General features: G+C 41.3%; 3 protein-coding genes across 3 annotated transcripts; 1 reads left to right on the top strand and 2 right to left on the bottom strand.

The window, feature by feature from the left end:
- Nucleotides 1-1085: 1085 nt before the first annotated feature.
- Nucleotides 1086-2424, top strand: LOC137579902 (inositol oxygenase-like). Its single transcript, XM_068293772.1, has 4 exons — nt 1086-1195; nt 1259-1433; nt 1494-2070; nt 2155-2424. The coding sequence occupies exons 1-4, from the start codon at nt 1178-1180 to the stop codon at nt 2261-2263; spliced, it is 879 nt and encodes a 292-aa protein (XP_068149873.1). The 5' UTR covers nt 1086-1177; the 3' UTR covers nt 2264-2424.
- Nucleotides 2425-3733: 1309 nt separating this feature from the next.
- On the bottom strand, nt 3734-5520 carry Est-6 (Esterase 6). Its single transcript, XM_068293653.1, has 2 exons — nt 4096-5520; nt 3734-4018 (listed from the first exon to the last, which is right to left on the bottom strand). Exons 1-2 carry the CDS (start codon nt 5498-5500, stop codon nt 3771-3773), a joined length of 1653 nt encoding a protein of 550 aa, XP_068149754.1. The 5' UTR covers nt 5501-5520; the 3' UTR covers nt 3734-3770.
- A 765-nt stretch (nt 5521-6285) lies between these two features.
- On the bottom strand, nt 6286-7680 carry Miox (Myo-inositol oxygenase). The gene is made up of 4 exons (XM_068293731.1): nt 7556-7680; nt 7318-7492; nt 6681-7257; nt 6286-6596 (listed from the first exon to the last, which is right to left on the bottom strand). The coding sequence occupies exons 1-4, from the start codon at nt 7571-7573 to the stop codon at nt 6488-6490; spliced, it is 879 nt and encodes a 292-aa protein (XP_068149832.1). The 5' UTR covers nt 7574-7680; the 3' UTR covers nt 6286-6487.
- Between the last annotated feature and the right edge of the window lie 4029 nt (nt 7681-11709).

The raw sequence follows: 11709 nt of genomic DNA, 5'->3' as shown, positions 1-11709 counted from the left end.
TCTCTCAGCACGTGCTAAGCGTGTTTATTGAAATTGTAATCAATCAGATAGATTTATAAATATTATGAAACTTTTCCACGATCATTGGATCACCTCTAAAGGCAGTTGATAAGACTTATTGACATGGCGTCGATGACGAACTACGCCTCCGAGTAAGGCAAGACCAATAGTAGAACCAGCCCCTCTCAGAGGCAACTAATCGAATCGAAATTTCAAGTTTTACGCGTTTACTGATCAGTCCGATCAGTCGTGGACATTTGTGAGAAATCTCACACTCGTGGCGTGAATGGAGAACAGAATCCAAAGCAATTCCAAATTGAAATGGAAGTGGGCATAAGAATCGGAATCGGGGACCCACGTCATGTTGTTGTCAGACACATTGGACTGATAAGTTTCCTCTAGGCAATCCCCCCTTGATGGCACATTATTTCTGCGTTCGATGACGGTGTACCGAATGGATCAACGATTAGGCAGCTGCTCTGCTCCGATGAGGCTCTGGATTGAATGCTGCCCGCCTAACAAGTGCCCAAGGTTATTGCCGGTACACTGTAAGAAAAACCCGACTCAAACAGTCAAATCTGAGTTTACCAAATAAACTCAATAGGTGGGGTCTTTTATCGCTTCGCTTAATCCCTATTATCAGCAAGAAAAGGCTTCAGTTGGAGCTCCCATCCTGGGGTATGAGAGCGTTTACCAGCCAATTGCATCTTCTTGAGCTTGCACTTCCTCCACATACATTTTATCGGTCAAGTTCAGAACTAAACATTTTATGGCATGTAATATTTATAGTAGATAAGAGGCAATCAGAAATGCAGTCTCTAAAGGAAGAGAGGCTCTGGGCCGATCTTATGCATTTTATTACATTGAAATTGTTTTATAGTATTGCTTAGAGAATTGATAGCAGAATAGGGAGAGAAGAGTGCCAAGGGGGGAGGAGGGACGCTCGTGTTTTGAGAAGAAGCAACAAAAATGCTATAAATCATTCAAACATACACACGAAATAGGTATATAATGTACATATATATATGTACATATATATAGTAAGTGATTCTGATTGTGAGAGTTTCTATTCGTTCGCGCTTGGTATAAAAGCCTGGAATATCGGGGCGGAACAATTCAATAGCAGTTCAGTGAGTTGTGTGTGAAGTGCTACCCAAAATTTTGACAAGCCCACAAAATGAGAGTCCTAGCAGAGGTAAAAGCAATGGGCCTGCAGCCTTCCTTTTGAATGAGTTGTAATATTTCTGTTCATATGTAGAATCACATCCATTTGTTGGATCCCTCGGAGCTGATGCGACCAGAGCCAACCTTTGCCGATAAGAATCCATCAACCTTCCGCGACTATAGTGTGGATACCAGTAATCCTCTGAAGGAGCGAGTGCGTCAAACATATCGCCAGATGCATTTGAATCAAACAGTTGACTTTGTAAAGGGTAAGAGCTCCAAAAGAATGCCTTGGTTCGACCTTCTCTGACATTCTCTCGATTTTCAAGGACGTCGTGATCACTGGCTCAAATTTAACACCATCAAAATGACTATACGCCAGGCCTTGGAGAAGTTAAACGACCTGGTGGATGAATCGGATCCCGATTTGGACTTGCCCAATATCATCCACGCCTTTCAGGCAGCTGAACGCGCCCGTGCCGAATTCCCCGAACACGATTGGCTCCACCTGACCGCCCTGATTCACGACCTGGGAAAGATCATGGCCTTCTACGATGAGCCACAATGGGCAGTGGTGGGTGATACCTTCGCCGTCGGCTGTCGATGGGGCGACAGTATTGTATACCGCGAAGAGAGCTTCGAGGGCAATCCTGATGGCGATGATCCAAGATACAACACGGAATATGGCATCTACCAGCCCAACTGTGGATTGGACAACATCCTCATGTCCTGGGGACACGACGAGTACATGTACAATGTCCTCAAGCACAACAAGACCAAGTTACCCGATGTGGCCTGCAATATCATACGATTCCATTCCTTCTATCCCTGGCACAACGGCGGCGACTACAAACACCTGCAGGCCCCCAAAGACGAGGAGACCAAGAAGTGGGTGTTGATCTTCAAGTAAGCACAATTCAATTCATTGACCTTAATGCAAATCGGGTGGGAATCTGGTAATAATGTTCCTCTCGTCTTCTCTCCTTCTAGTCGCTACGATCTGTATACAAAGAGCGAGGTGGTGCCCGATATCGATGCCCTGTGGCCATATTATCAATCACTGATTGACAAATATTTGCCTGGCATTATCGAGTTCTAAACTTTAGGCGAAGCTGCATAAGCCCTTGTATATTATTAAGACCTCTTAAATCCCTTTTGTTTACAAACTTTCACCTTTTTAATCACACACAAGTTATATATTCTAAGGATTAAAACTGAAAAATATAAAATGTATTACATTAATGACATTATTGTAGGAAACTTTTTGTATTTATTTGCTTATCTCTGTTCTGTCTACTCACTTATGGAAAACAAAAGTCATTCGACTTATGTAGTTATATCAATTCCTTTCTACCTATAAGAAAAGTTTGGCGATTTTAATATAGGTATGCCCATAATAGGAAAGTTAAAAGATAAAGTCTTAAAATATTATGGTAATATGACAGAGGAATCTTTTGAAAAAACCTTCTAATCAAAATTTGAAATTTTATGACAAATGGAAAGCCTTCAAAGATTTAACATAATTTCTATTATTTCATACTTGAATAATAGAGTAAAGTCGTGTATTTAGAGAATTGTTATTAAAATTGGTTCAACCCCGTGACCCCGCCCCATCTAGAACGAGGGCGTCGCCTAGTTTATTGACAGCAAATTACTATTTTGATCTATTATCTACGCCAATACTAAGACTGTATACTGATCTCGCTTAGAGTTTGGAATGCATCTCCAATTCAAAAATGTTGAAATTTTGCATGTAATCGTGTTTGGTACTTGTCCCAGCCAGTGCCGGTCTAAGCCAGCGGAGGACCTGCAGCAAGCCAAAAAGGCTTAAGATACGTTTTGAGCATCATAATGTAAGTTCGAACTTCACAAAGTTGGAACATGAATGGAAGGATAATAGGTTTTCAGACTTAATTGTCGTTAATTTCTAACCCATTTGGAAAGGCTATATTTTTCAAATAGTTTACTCTTCATTGTCATCGTTAGCCCTCGCTTATGATTGATTCACATTCAAACGATATATTAGTTTTGAAAATCGGTTAAAATTTGACAAAGTTGGTTAGCCGTTTTTAAGGATTATTCAGATTAATTAATAACGAATTACCCATTTTACACAGAACTGCATTTTGTTTAACATTTGCATTTTCCGATTAAAAATCTTTCAACAGCGTTTCGACGCGTCGGGCCCCTCGTCCTGCTATATGGCTAATCCGGCACTAGTCGCAGTTCATTAACCGAATTTTTGTGAACTGGTTTTCGTTTTGCAGGTGTATGGTTTGTGATTGACAGATCAATTAAATGAAAAACTCATGAAAGTTGCAAAGGGGGTAACCGATTCACTTCGAGTCTATGTGTTTGGTAAGTAAACTAATGGTTCCCCCTTTTAAGAATTTTAACCTGAAAGGATAAGGGACTCCCAAGGAATGCATGCGTTTGATTTCTCCCAAAAGGATATTTGTCGACCCCCACTGGATAAATATTGCAGGTGTTTGACACTCACTCATGACACTTTTGGCAAATGGCAAGTTAAGGTGAAACTATGATTTATGTTTGTAGTTAAAGGCATAGATTTAGTTTTGCTTTCTGAAGTTTAATTTATATTCTGTTTAGGGAAATTCATCGTATTGTTTGTTGGAGCAACCGTTACGGTTAATTGACAACAACTGGAACTTATCACTTCCCACATTGTTTTGGAAATGACAATCGCCGAACGATAGAGATCCACTTGGGCTCTGAGCAAAATCAATTAACATATTGATAAAGTTTTGGGAAATGGTTTTCTCATCTGAACGCAATTGCGCCTCTCGGACGACATTCTCAAAGATCAGGAAATAGTCATCGCCATGGACAGTGCCTACAAGGAGAGATAGAGAGAGACGGAAATCATTGGACTTAAATTGTTGTTTAATATTTTCTAGCCGAGTAACCTACCAAAGTGAATATCACTACGTTGAGACAGGACTTGGCCAATGCCCTTTTCGGCTGGATTGTCGTAGACATAGGCATAGACAGGACTTTGGCTGGACTTGCGATGAAGATCGACAGCGGTTTGTGTTTGATTCTTGAATAACACGTCGGAAAACATTTGCTGCAATGGCCAATATGTATCCAAGCTGAATTTCTGATTGCCAAGATAGTGGTCTCTTAGGGTCCAGGAATATTGATCCATCTGCTCGATTGTCTCTATGGAGTCGCGGTAGAAGAATAGATAGGGTGCCCAATCGAACCAGCGATCATTTAGCTCGTCCAACAGTTGCCCCCCGAATGGGGGCCTCTTTTCGATTAGCAGGGCAGCATTGTAGCCACCGTCTTCCGTCACATAGGAGACCATCCAGGGCACCTGAGCATATTTGCCACTTTTAATGATCTCAGTAGGCGACTCGGTAAGGAAAGCTCCATCTACGTCAGGCTCCACGACGGGACCAAAAGGAGTGAATGGCACATAATTGAAAATAAGAAAGTGCCTTACTGCACTCACAATTTGCTGAGCGTCTTTCGTTTTCAGGCATTCCTTTAAGTTCAGTGATGTCGGGGAAGTGCCACATCCCAAATAACGTCCCAGTTCGAAGGCACGTCCACGGCTGCCTTTTAGGATCACCCAAGGGTCCAGAGCATTGCCACTAAAGGACATGGCCGCCTTGGCCACTTGCCGGAAATCCTCCCTTAACATTTGCAAGTGAACCGCGGCTCCTCCTGCCGAATGGCCCAGCACTAATATATTTTCTGGCTCGCCACCAAAATGAGCTATGTTCTGCTTAATCCATTTGAGAGCCAAGTGCTGGTCCTTGAGTCCGTAATTGCCCGACAAATCCTTGTCCTCTGCACTAATGAAACCTAACGGGCCAAGGCGATAGCTGATCTTAACCAATATAACTTGGCCAGAGTGCATCACATGGTCTTGGCCGTTTTGTTGGGCTCCACCAAACATAAAGGCTCCCCCGTGTATGTGGGCCACAACGGGAAACGTATTCCGAGTGGCATTCTTTGGCTTGTAGATACTAACCTTGAGGCAGTCTTCATCGCCAACTAGCTTGTCATCCCCTGCTGTGAATTGATTCCATTGCATGCATAGATTTGGCGGCTGAGTTGCATCAAATGGTTCCGCCCGATCCTTCCATTGTCCCCCATAGGGTTGAGGTGGCTCAAAACGTAAGCTGCCAACAGGTGGCTCAGCATACGGTATGGATTCAAAGCTCAAATAAAAACCATTATCGCGTCCCTGAACCTTGCCATATTCAGGCAAATCCACAATTGTGGAATCATCCGCACTGGCTGCTTGTTGCCAAAGGCAAACCAAAAGGACTCCAATCAGCAATCTCGAATAGGTATTGTACATGTTGTTGCTCGTTCCAATCCCGCCAGCCGACTGAGCTCATCTGTGGCATTTATAGCTGGTTTTATGCCCCAGCCTTATCATTAGCTCAGTGCCCGCATAAGCAACCTTTGCTGCCTTCTTTAGAAATAACTATACATACATATATTCGCTCTTTGCATGGTAAGTTGCTAGTTGCTCATCGGAAAAGTGTGAAATATATATCTTATATCACCGTGAGAAAACGAAAACTAGACTCCCCGCTGTACAATTCTAAAGCAGCTTTTTCTTGATAACAATATCATTCGAATATTGTATTAGACAAACAAAAAAAACAACTGAAACCCCCAATATCTGGATAATCATTTAACCTCTCTTTCCCTACCCATCGTTCTCGGAGTATTAGAGTATTTGGCTCCCATTTACTGCACGCCATATACATAGAATATATACTACATATATTCCGAACTGATCGGATGGGACGTTACGACTATTAAAAGTAACTCAAATCGAGAGCAATGACTTGCAATTGGCATCACATTTTATATTTAATATGCCTTTTCGTGCGATCGCGAGGAAGTGCAACCAGATAAACGTTATTTTCAACAATAATTTGAATAATCATATAATAATAATAACAAACAAGCAGTTATTCAAATGATTTACTCTCAAATGTTAAATCTTTCGATACAAACCAGGTTTAATCTCTTTAGGAAGGGAATTACAGAGTCGGTAGACCCGATCAGTTCGGGTTTTCAGTTCCGGACTACATCGACTTCTATATTTCCATAGAAATGGTATTGAATCGCTTATTAATTTCGTTTTATATTTATTGTATTGATTGAGTATATATTCTTAATAAGAGTAAATAAGTACATCTGTTGCTGATTAGATGTGAAAGGTTTGTAAATTGTGGATATATATGTACACCTTTAGGTTTGGATGTGTATAGATATGGATCGGGATATATAAGTAGATTAATGTACAAATGTATGCAACTTCGCCTAAAGTTTAGAACTCGATAATGCCAGGCAAATATTTGTCAATAAGTGATTGATAATATGGCCACAGGGCATCGATATCGGGCACCACCTCGCTCTTTGTATACAGATCGTAGCGACTAGAAGGAGAGAAGACGAGAGGAACATTATTACCAGATTCCCACCCGATTTGCATTAAGGTCAATGAATTGAATTGTGCTTACTTGAAGATCAACACCCACTTCTTGGTCTCCTCGTCTTTGGGGGCCTGCAGGTGTTTGTAGTCGCCGCCGTTGTGCCAGGGATAGAAGGAATGGAATCGTATGATATTGCAGGCCACATCGGGTAACTTGGTCTTGTTGTGCTTGAGGACATTGTACATGTACTCGTCGTGTCCCCAGGACATGAGGATGTTGTCCAATCCACAGTTGGGCTGGTAGATGCCATATTCCGTGTTGTATCTTGGATCATCGCCATCAGGATTGCCCTCGAAGCTCTCTTCGCGGTATACAATACTGTCGCCCCATCGACAGCCGACGGCGAAGGTATCACCCACCACTGCCCATTGTGGCTCATCGTAGAAGGCCATGATCTTTCCCAGGTCGTGAATCAGGGCGGTCAGGTGGAGCCAATCGTGTTCGGGGAATTCGGCACGGGCGCGTTCAGCTGCCTGAAAGGCGTGGATGATATTGGGCAAGTCCAAATCGGGATCCGATTCATCCACCAGGTCGTTTAACTTCTCCAAAGCCTGGCGTATAGTCATTTTGATGGTGTTAAATTTGAGCCAGTGATCACGGCGTCCTTGAAAATCGAGAGAATGTCAGAGAAGTTCGAACCGAGGCATTCTTCTGGAGCTCTTACCCTTTACAAAGTCAACTGTTTGATTCAAATGCATCTGGCGATATGTTTGACGCACTCGCTCCTTCAGAGGATTACTGGTATCCACACTATAGTCGCGGAAGGTTGATGGATTCTTATCGGCAAAGGTTGGCTCTGGTCGCATCAGCTCCGAGGGATCCAACAAATGGATGTGATTCTACATATGAACAGAAATATTACAACTCATTCAAAAGGAAGGCTGCAGGCCCATTGCTTTTACCTCTGCTAGGACTCTCATTTTGTGGGCTTGTCAAAATTTTGGGTAGCACTTCACACACAACTCACTGAACTGCTATTGAATTGTTCCGCCCCGATATTCCAGGCTTTTATACCAAGCGCGAACGAATAGAAACTCTCACAATCAGAATCACTTACTATATATATGTACATATATATACATTATATACCTATTTCGTGTGTATGTTTGAATGATTTATAGCATTTTTGTTGCTTCTTCTCAAAACACGAGCGTCCCTCCTCCCCCCTTGGCACTCTTCTCTCCCTATTCTGCTATCAATTCTCTAAGCAATACTATAAAACAATTTCAATGTAATAAAATGCATAAGATCGGCCCAGAGCCTCTCTTCCTTTAGAGACTGCATTTCTGATTGCCTCTTATCTACTATAAATATTACATGCCATAAAATGTTTAGTTCTGAACTTGACCGATAAAATGTATGTGGAGGAAGTGCAAGCTCAAGAAGATGCAATTGGCTGGTAAACGCTCTCATACCCCAGGATGGGAGCTCCAACTGAAGCCTTTTCTTGCTGATAATAGGGATTAAGCGAAGCGATAAAAGACCCCACCTATTGAGTTTATTTGGTAAACTCAGATTTGACTGTTTGAGTCGGGTTTTTCTTACAGTGTACCGGCAATAACCTTGGGCACTTGTTAGGCGGGCAGCATTCAATCCAGAGCCTCATCGGAGCAGAGCAGCTGCCTAATCGTTGATCCATTCGGTACACCGTCATCGAACGCAGAAATAATGTGCCATCAAGGGGGGATTGCCTAGAGGAAACTTATCAGTCCAATGTGTCTGACAACAACATGACGTGGGTCCCCGATTCCGATTCTTATGCCCACTTCCATTTCAATTTGGAATTGCTTTGGATTCTGTTCTCCATTCACGCCACGAGTGTGAGATTTCTCACAAATGTCCACGACTGATCGGACTGATCAGTAAACGCGTAAAACTTGAAATTTCGATTCGATTAGTTGCCTCTGAGAGGGGCTGGTTCTACTATTGGTCTTGCCTTACTCGGAGGCGTAGTTCGTCATCGACGCCATGTCAATAAGTCTTATCAACTGCCTTTAGAGGTGATCCAATGATCGTGGAAAAGTTTCATAATATTTATAAATCTATCTGATTGATTACAATTTCAATAAACACGCTTAGCACGTGCTGAGAGATTACTACTATTAGCGGAAAGGATAAAAATTCGTTTTTGCGGATGGAGCATTAACAGCCTTGACCTCACCTAGTTCGATCCCATTAATAGTAGCGACATTAATTAAATAATCATAAATAACCTATGTGTAGTCCGATCTATATATAGACACAAACACCGAAAGGACAGGCCACCTCCTCAGACTGAAAAACAAGCATGATCGATCAGAAAGTTGATCTAAGTGAAAACTGGCTAAAGATAACCACTGTTCATTGCAGCTATTTAACGTATGCGGCCTCTAATGTTGCCTGTACTTTATGGGCTGGTTCCACTGTACCAAGTTATCAATAAATCATATTCGTCGTGTGCTTGACTTGACTTTCGCTAGACAAACTCTTCGAAATTGTATTTTTATGATGACTTTTGATAGATTTTTGCACATGTTTGCCATAATTCATTGGCCAAATCTGACAGGGGTCATCATCGTTGGGCTCCACTCACAAGACGGGATTCCAGAAATGGACTTGGATCAGCCACCGATTAGGGTGGCAATTGTAATCAACCTGTTGGTCAGCCGGGTTGGAAAATGTGTGTTTGTTAGGTTTGGGAATTGTAGAAGTTGAAAAATTAAACGATTTTGTTGAAACTGAAACGAAAAAATGTGTTTAATTTGTTTCCGAGTATTTAATTGGTGGTCGGAAACCAATACGGGCCTGACAATTTTTCGTTGGTAGTGCCTAAAAGTATGCCACGTCTTTAATAAAATTTTAAGCAATAAATGGCAACAGAATGGAATTTAAATTTTAAATAGGAAAACCGCAAACTAAATAACCTAATCTCTATTTGTTGAATTCAAAATATGATCTGGAGAGTGATCCGGAGGTATGGCATTCGGTGCCTCTCCATGATAATGCACTGGCCCCCGAACTCCTGGACAGCAGCATGCAGATTAGACGTCAGAAAAGAACTCACCCATCTCAAATATCATTTATTGTTAGAGAGTGACCGACTGGTGATTCCATCCGAATTTCATGATTATTTTGTTTATGTAGGATAGATTGCAACTAAAGTTTATTTTGGCAATTAGAAGGTGCTCGGCTTTAGGCAGTCGATCTTCGATCTGACCTCCTCAGGCGGGAACTCGGCTGATGGGGAGAGCCATTTGGTAAGGGGCCTCATGAATGGGCAAAGTAACATCCGCGTCTTCGTCGCTACATGTGCTGAATGGGGTGAACGTGTTTGCCAGGTGCGTCTCAAACTTCTCAACTGCCTCCTCGCTGGATCTGCATCACATGCCGTTTGATCCTCGGATGGAGGCTTTCCTCACTCTCGGCCTCTTAAGCTATTTGGTGGCTTGCCAAATGTTGTGAAATGTCTCGCAGTAGCTTGCTAACTTAAAAAAAAAACTATTAACTGATTTTATTTACCAAAGTGTTGAGTATATGTGTCTGTATGTACATATATGAAATCTTAGAGTCTAGGAGGCGACAATTTTTCTTAAGAAATACTTATTCTAATGACCCTCATGTCCGGGGGTGAATTTGTTTATATTTCATGCTCGGCGTTGGCTACTTCTTAAGTGTTTACCACAGCCTGTGGATGGGTTTTGTTTTTGTTTTAAGCATACTTGACATTTTTTTTCTTCATGGCCCAATTTTGTTTTTGTTTATCTAAATTGGTAAAGCCAATTCAGATGAAACTGATGTTTAATCTTGAACAACTTTATCATTTAGAGTTTACATAAAGAACATGCGATTGGGCATTACTTATTTCAGCACACGTGTACTCTTTTTATACCCTTTCAAAAAGGGGATATATCGATTTCGGTCAGAAGTTTGCAACGCATGGAAGGAAGCATCTCCGACCATATAAAGTATATATATTCTTAATCAGCACGACGAGATAAGTTTATATAGCCATTTCGGTCTTCTAGACTGAAAAAGTTACACAAAGAAAGAACTTTCGGATTCAGCCGGATCGGATCACTAACTCATACAGGTCCCATACAAACGGCAACTATATGATCTATGTAGCTCCCATAGGAACGATCCGTCAAAAACAGTGACTTTTTTAAATAACCTTGCTACTTTTGACAGAATTTTCTAAACAACTGTGCTTTGGATAACTATATCATATGAATGTCGTATACACATTCGATAAAATAGCCGTGAAATATTTGCCGGATTGCCTTAGTTTAGAGTCTAAAGATGAAACGTTTTTTCCACTTTAGCAAGGGTATACAAACATCGGTGCGGCCCAAGTTAGCTCCAGCCTTCTCGTTTCTTTGTATTTTTGTAATTAAGAAGTCTTAAGAAAAGCATTTTGAGGACTATCCAAGCAGGTAAATGCTTGATTAATTAAGCTTTTAATTGAGACTGTTGGATAATATACCAGATCTTATGGGAATAAATTTAGTATACAATAGATACAACGATTTTAAAGTATTTGTTTGTACTTATAATTGTTTTGCCGCATCAAATCACAGACGGATATAACGAATGTATAATCCCAGCGGAGGTGTCTGGCTTAAGCCCAATATATATTATGAAAACTTCAACTAAAACTGTATTGTGACATAAGTCTCTGCTCCTCAGTGCTCCTAAGACGGCGGCTTAGCCCTAAGTTAGAATAACTGGAAGCAATTATGTGTAATCCGCTCGACACAACTCGAGGTCATTTCTCTATCTTTTTCTTCACACAGACAACAAATAGCTTTGTCCAAAAATTCAAACAACAACAAAACAAAAAAGCACACAAAATTTTTCCATTGGATTTGTTGGTTTTCGTTTTTTGGGGAATCTTCGCCATTAGCTGAATCAGCATATTGCTTATGGATCTAATGTTTCGCCTTAGTGTTATTAATATAATTGAAATCGCATTTTGATTTGTCTTGATATCGGGGCAGCCTCGGGGGAAATACACAAAGTAAGTAGTTGCCAACACGAGGGCCCCAAAGTGAATAATGCGAATATGCAGTTGCATATG

Source organism: Drosophila tropicalis, unplaced genomic scaffold (genome assembly GCF_018151085.1).
Source record: "Drosophila tropicalis isolate 14030-0801.00 unplaced genomic scaffold, ASM1815108v1 contig_805, whole genome shotgun sequence".
NCBI classification, from domain to species: Eukaryota; Metazoa; Arthropoda; class Insecta; order Diptera; family Drosophilidae; genus Drosophila; species Drosophila tropicalis.
This window is presented reverse-complemented; position numbering and strand designations above follow the sequence as displayed.

What these genes read in the sequence shown, in the direction of transcription:
- Miox (XM_068293731.1), bottom strand. An exon ending in AACAGTTGACTTTGTAAAGG is followed by an intron (nt 7,258 to 7,317) that starts GTAAGAGCTCCA and finishes TCGATTTTCAAG; the next exon opens with GACGCCGTGATCACTGGCTC. An exon ending in AAGTGGGTGTTGATCTTCAA is followed by an intron (nt 6,597 to 6,680) that starts GTAAGCACAATT and finishes CTCTCCTTCTAG; the next exon opens with TCGCTACGATCTGTATACAA.
- Est-6 (XM_068293653.1), bottom strand. Translation starts at nt 5,500, where the DNA reads ATGTACAATACCTATTCGAGATTGCTGATTGGAGTCCTTTTGGTTTGC. An exon ending in ACGTAGTGATATTCACTTTG is followed by an intron (nt 4,019 to 4,095) that starts GTAGGTTACTCG and finishes CTCTCCTTGTAG; the next exon opens with GCACTGTCCATGGCGATGAC.
- LOC137579902 (XM_068293772.1), top strand. An exon ending in AACAGTTGACTTTGTAAAGG is followed by an intron (nt 1,434 to 1,493) that starts GTAAGAGCTCCA and finishes TCGATTTTCAAG; the next exon opens with GACGTCGTGATCACTGGCTC. An exon ending in AAGTGGGTGTTGATCTTCAA is followed by an intron (nt 2,071 to 2,154) that starts GTAAGCACAATT and finishes CTCTCCTTCTAG; the next exon opens with TCGCTACGATCTGTATACAA.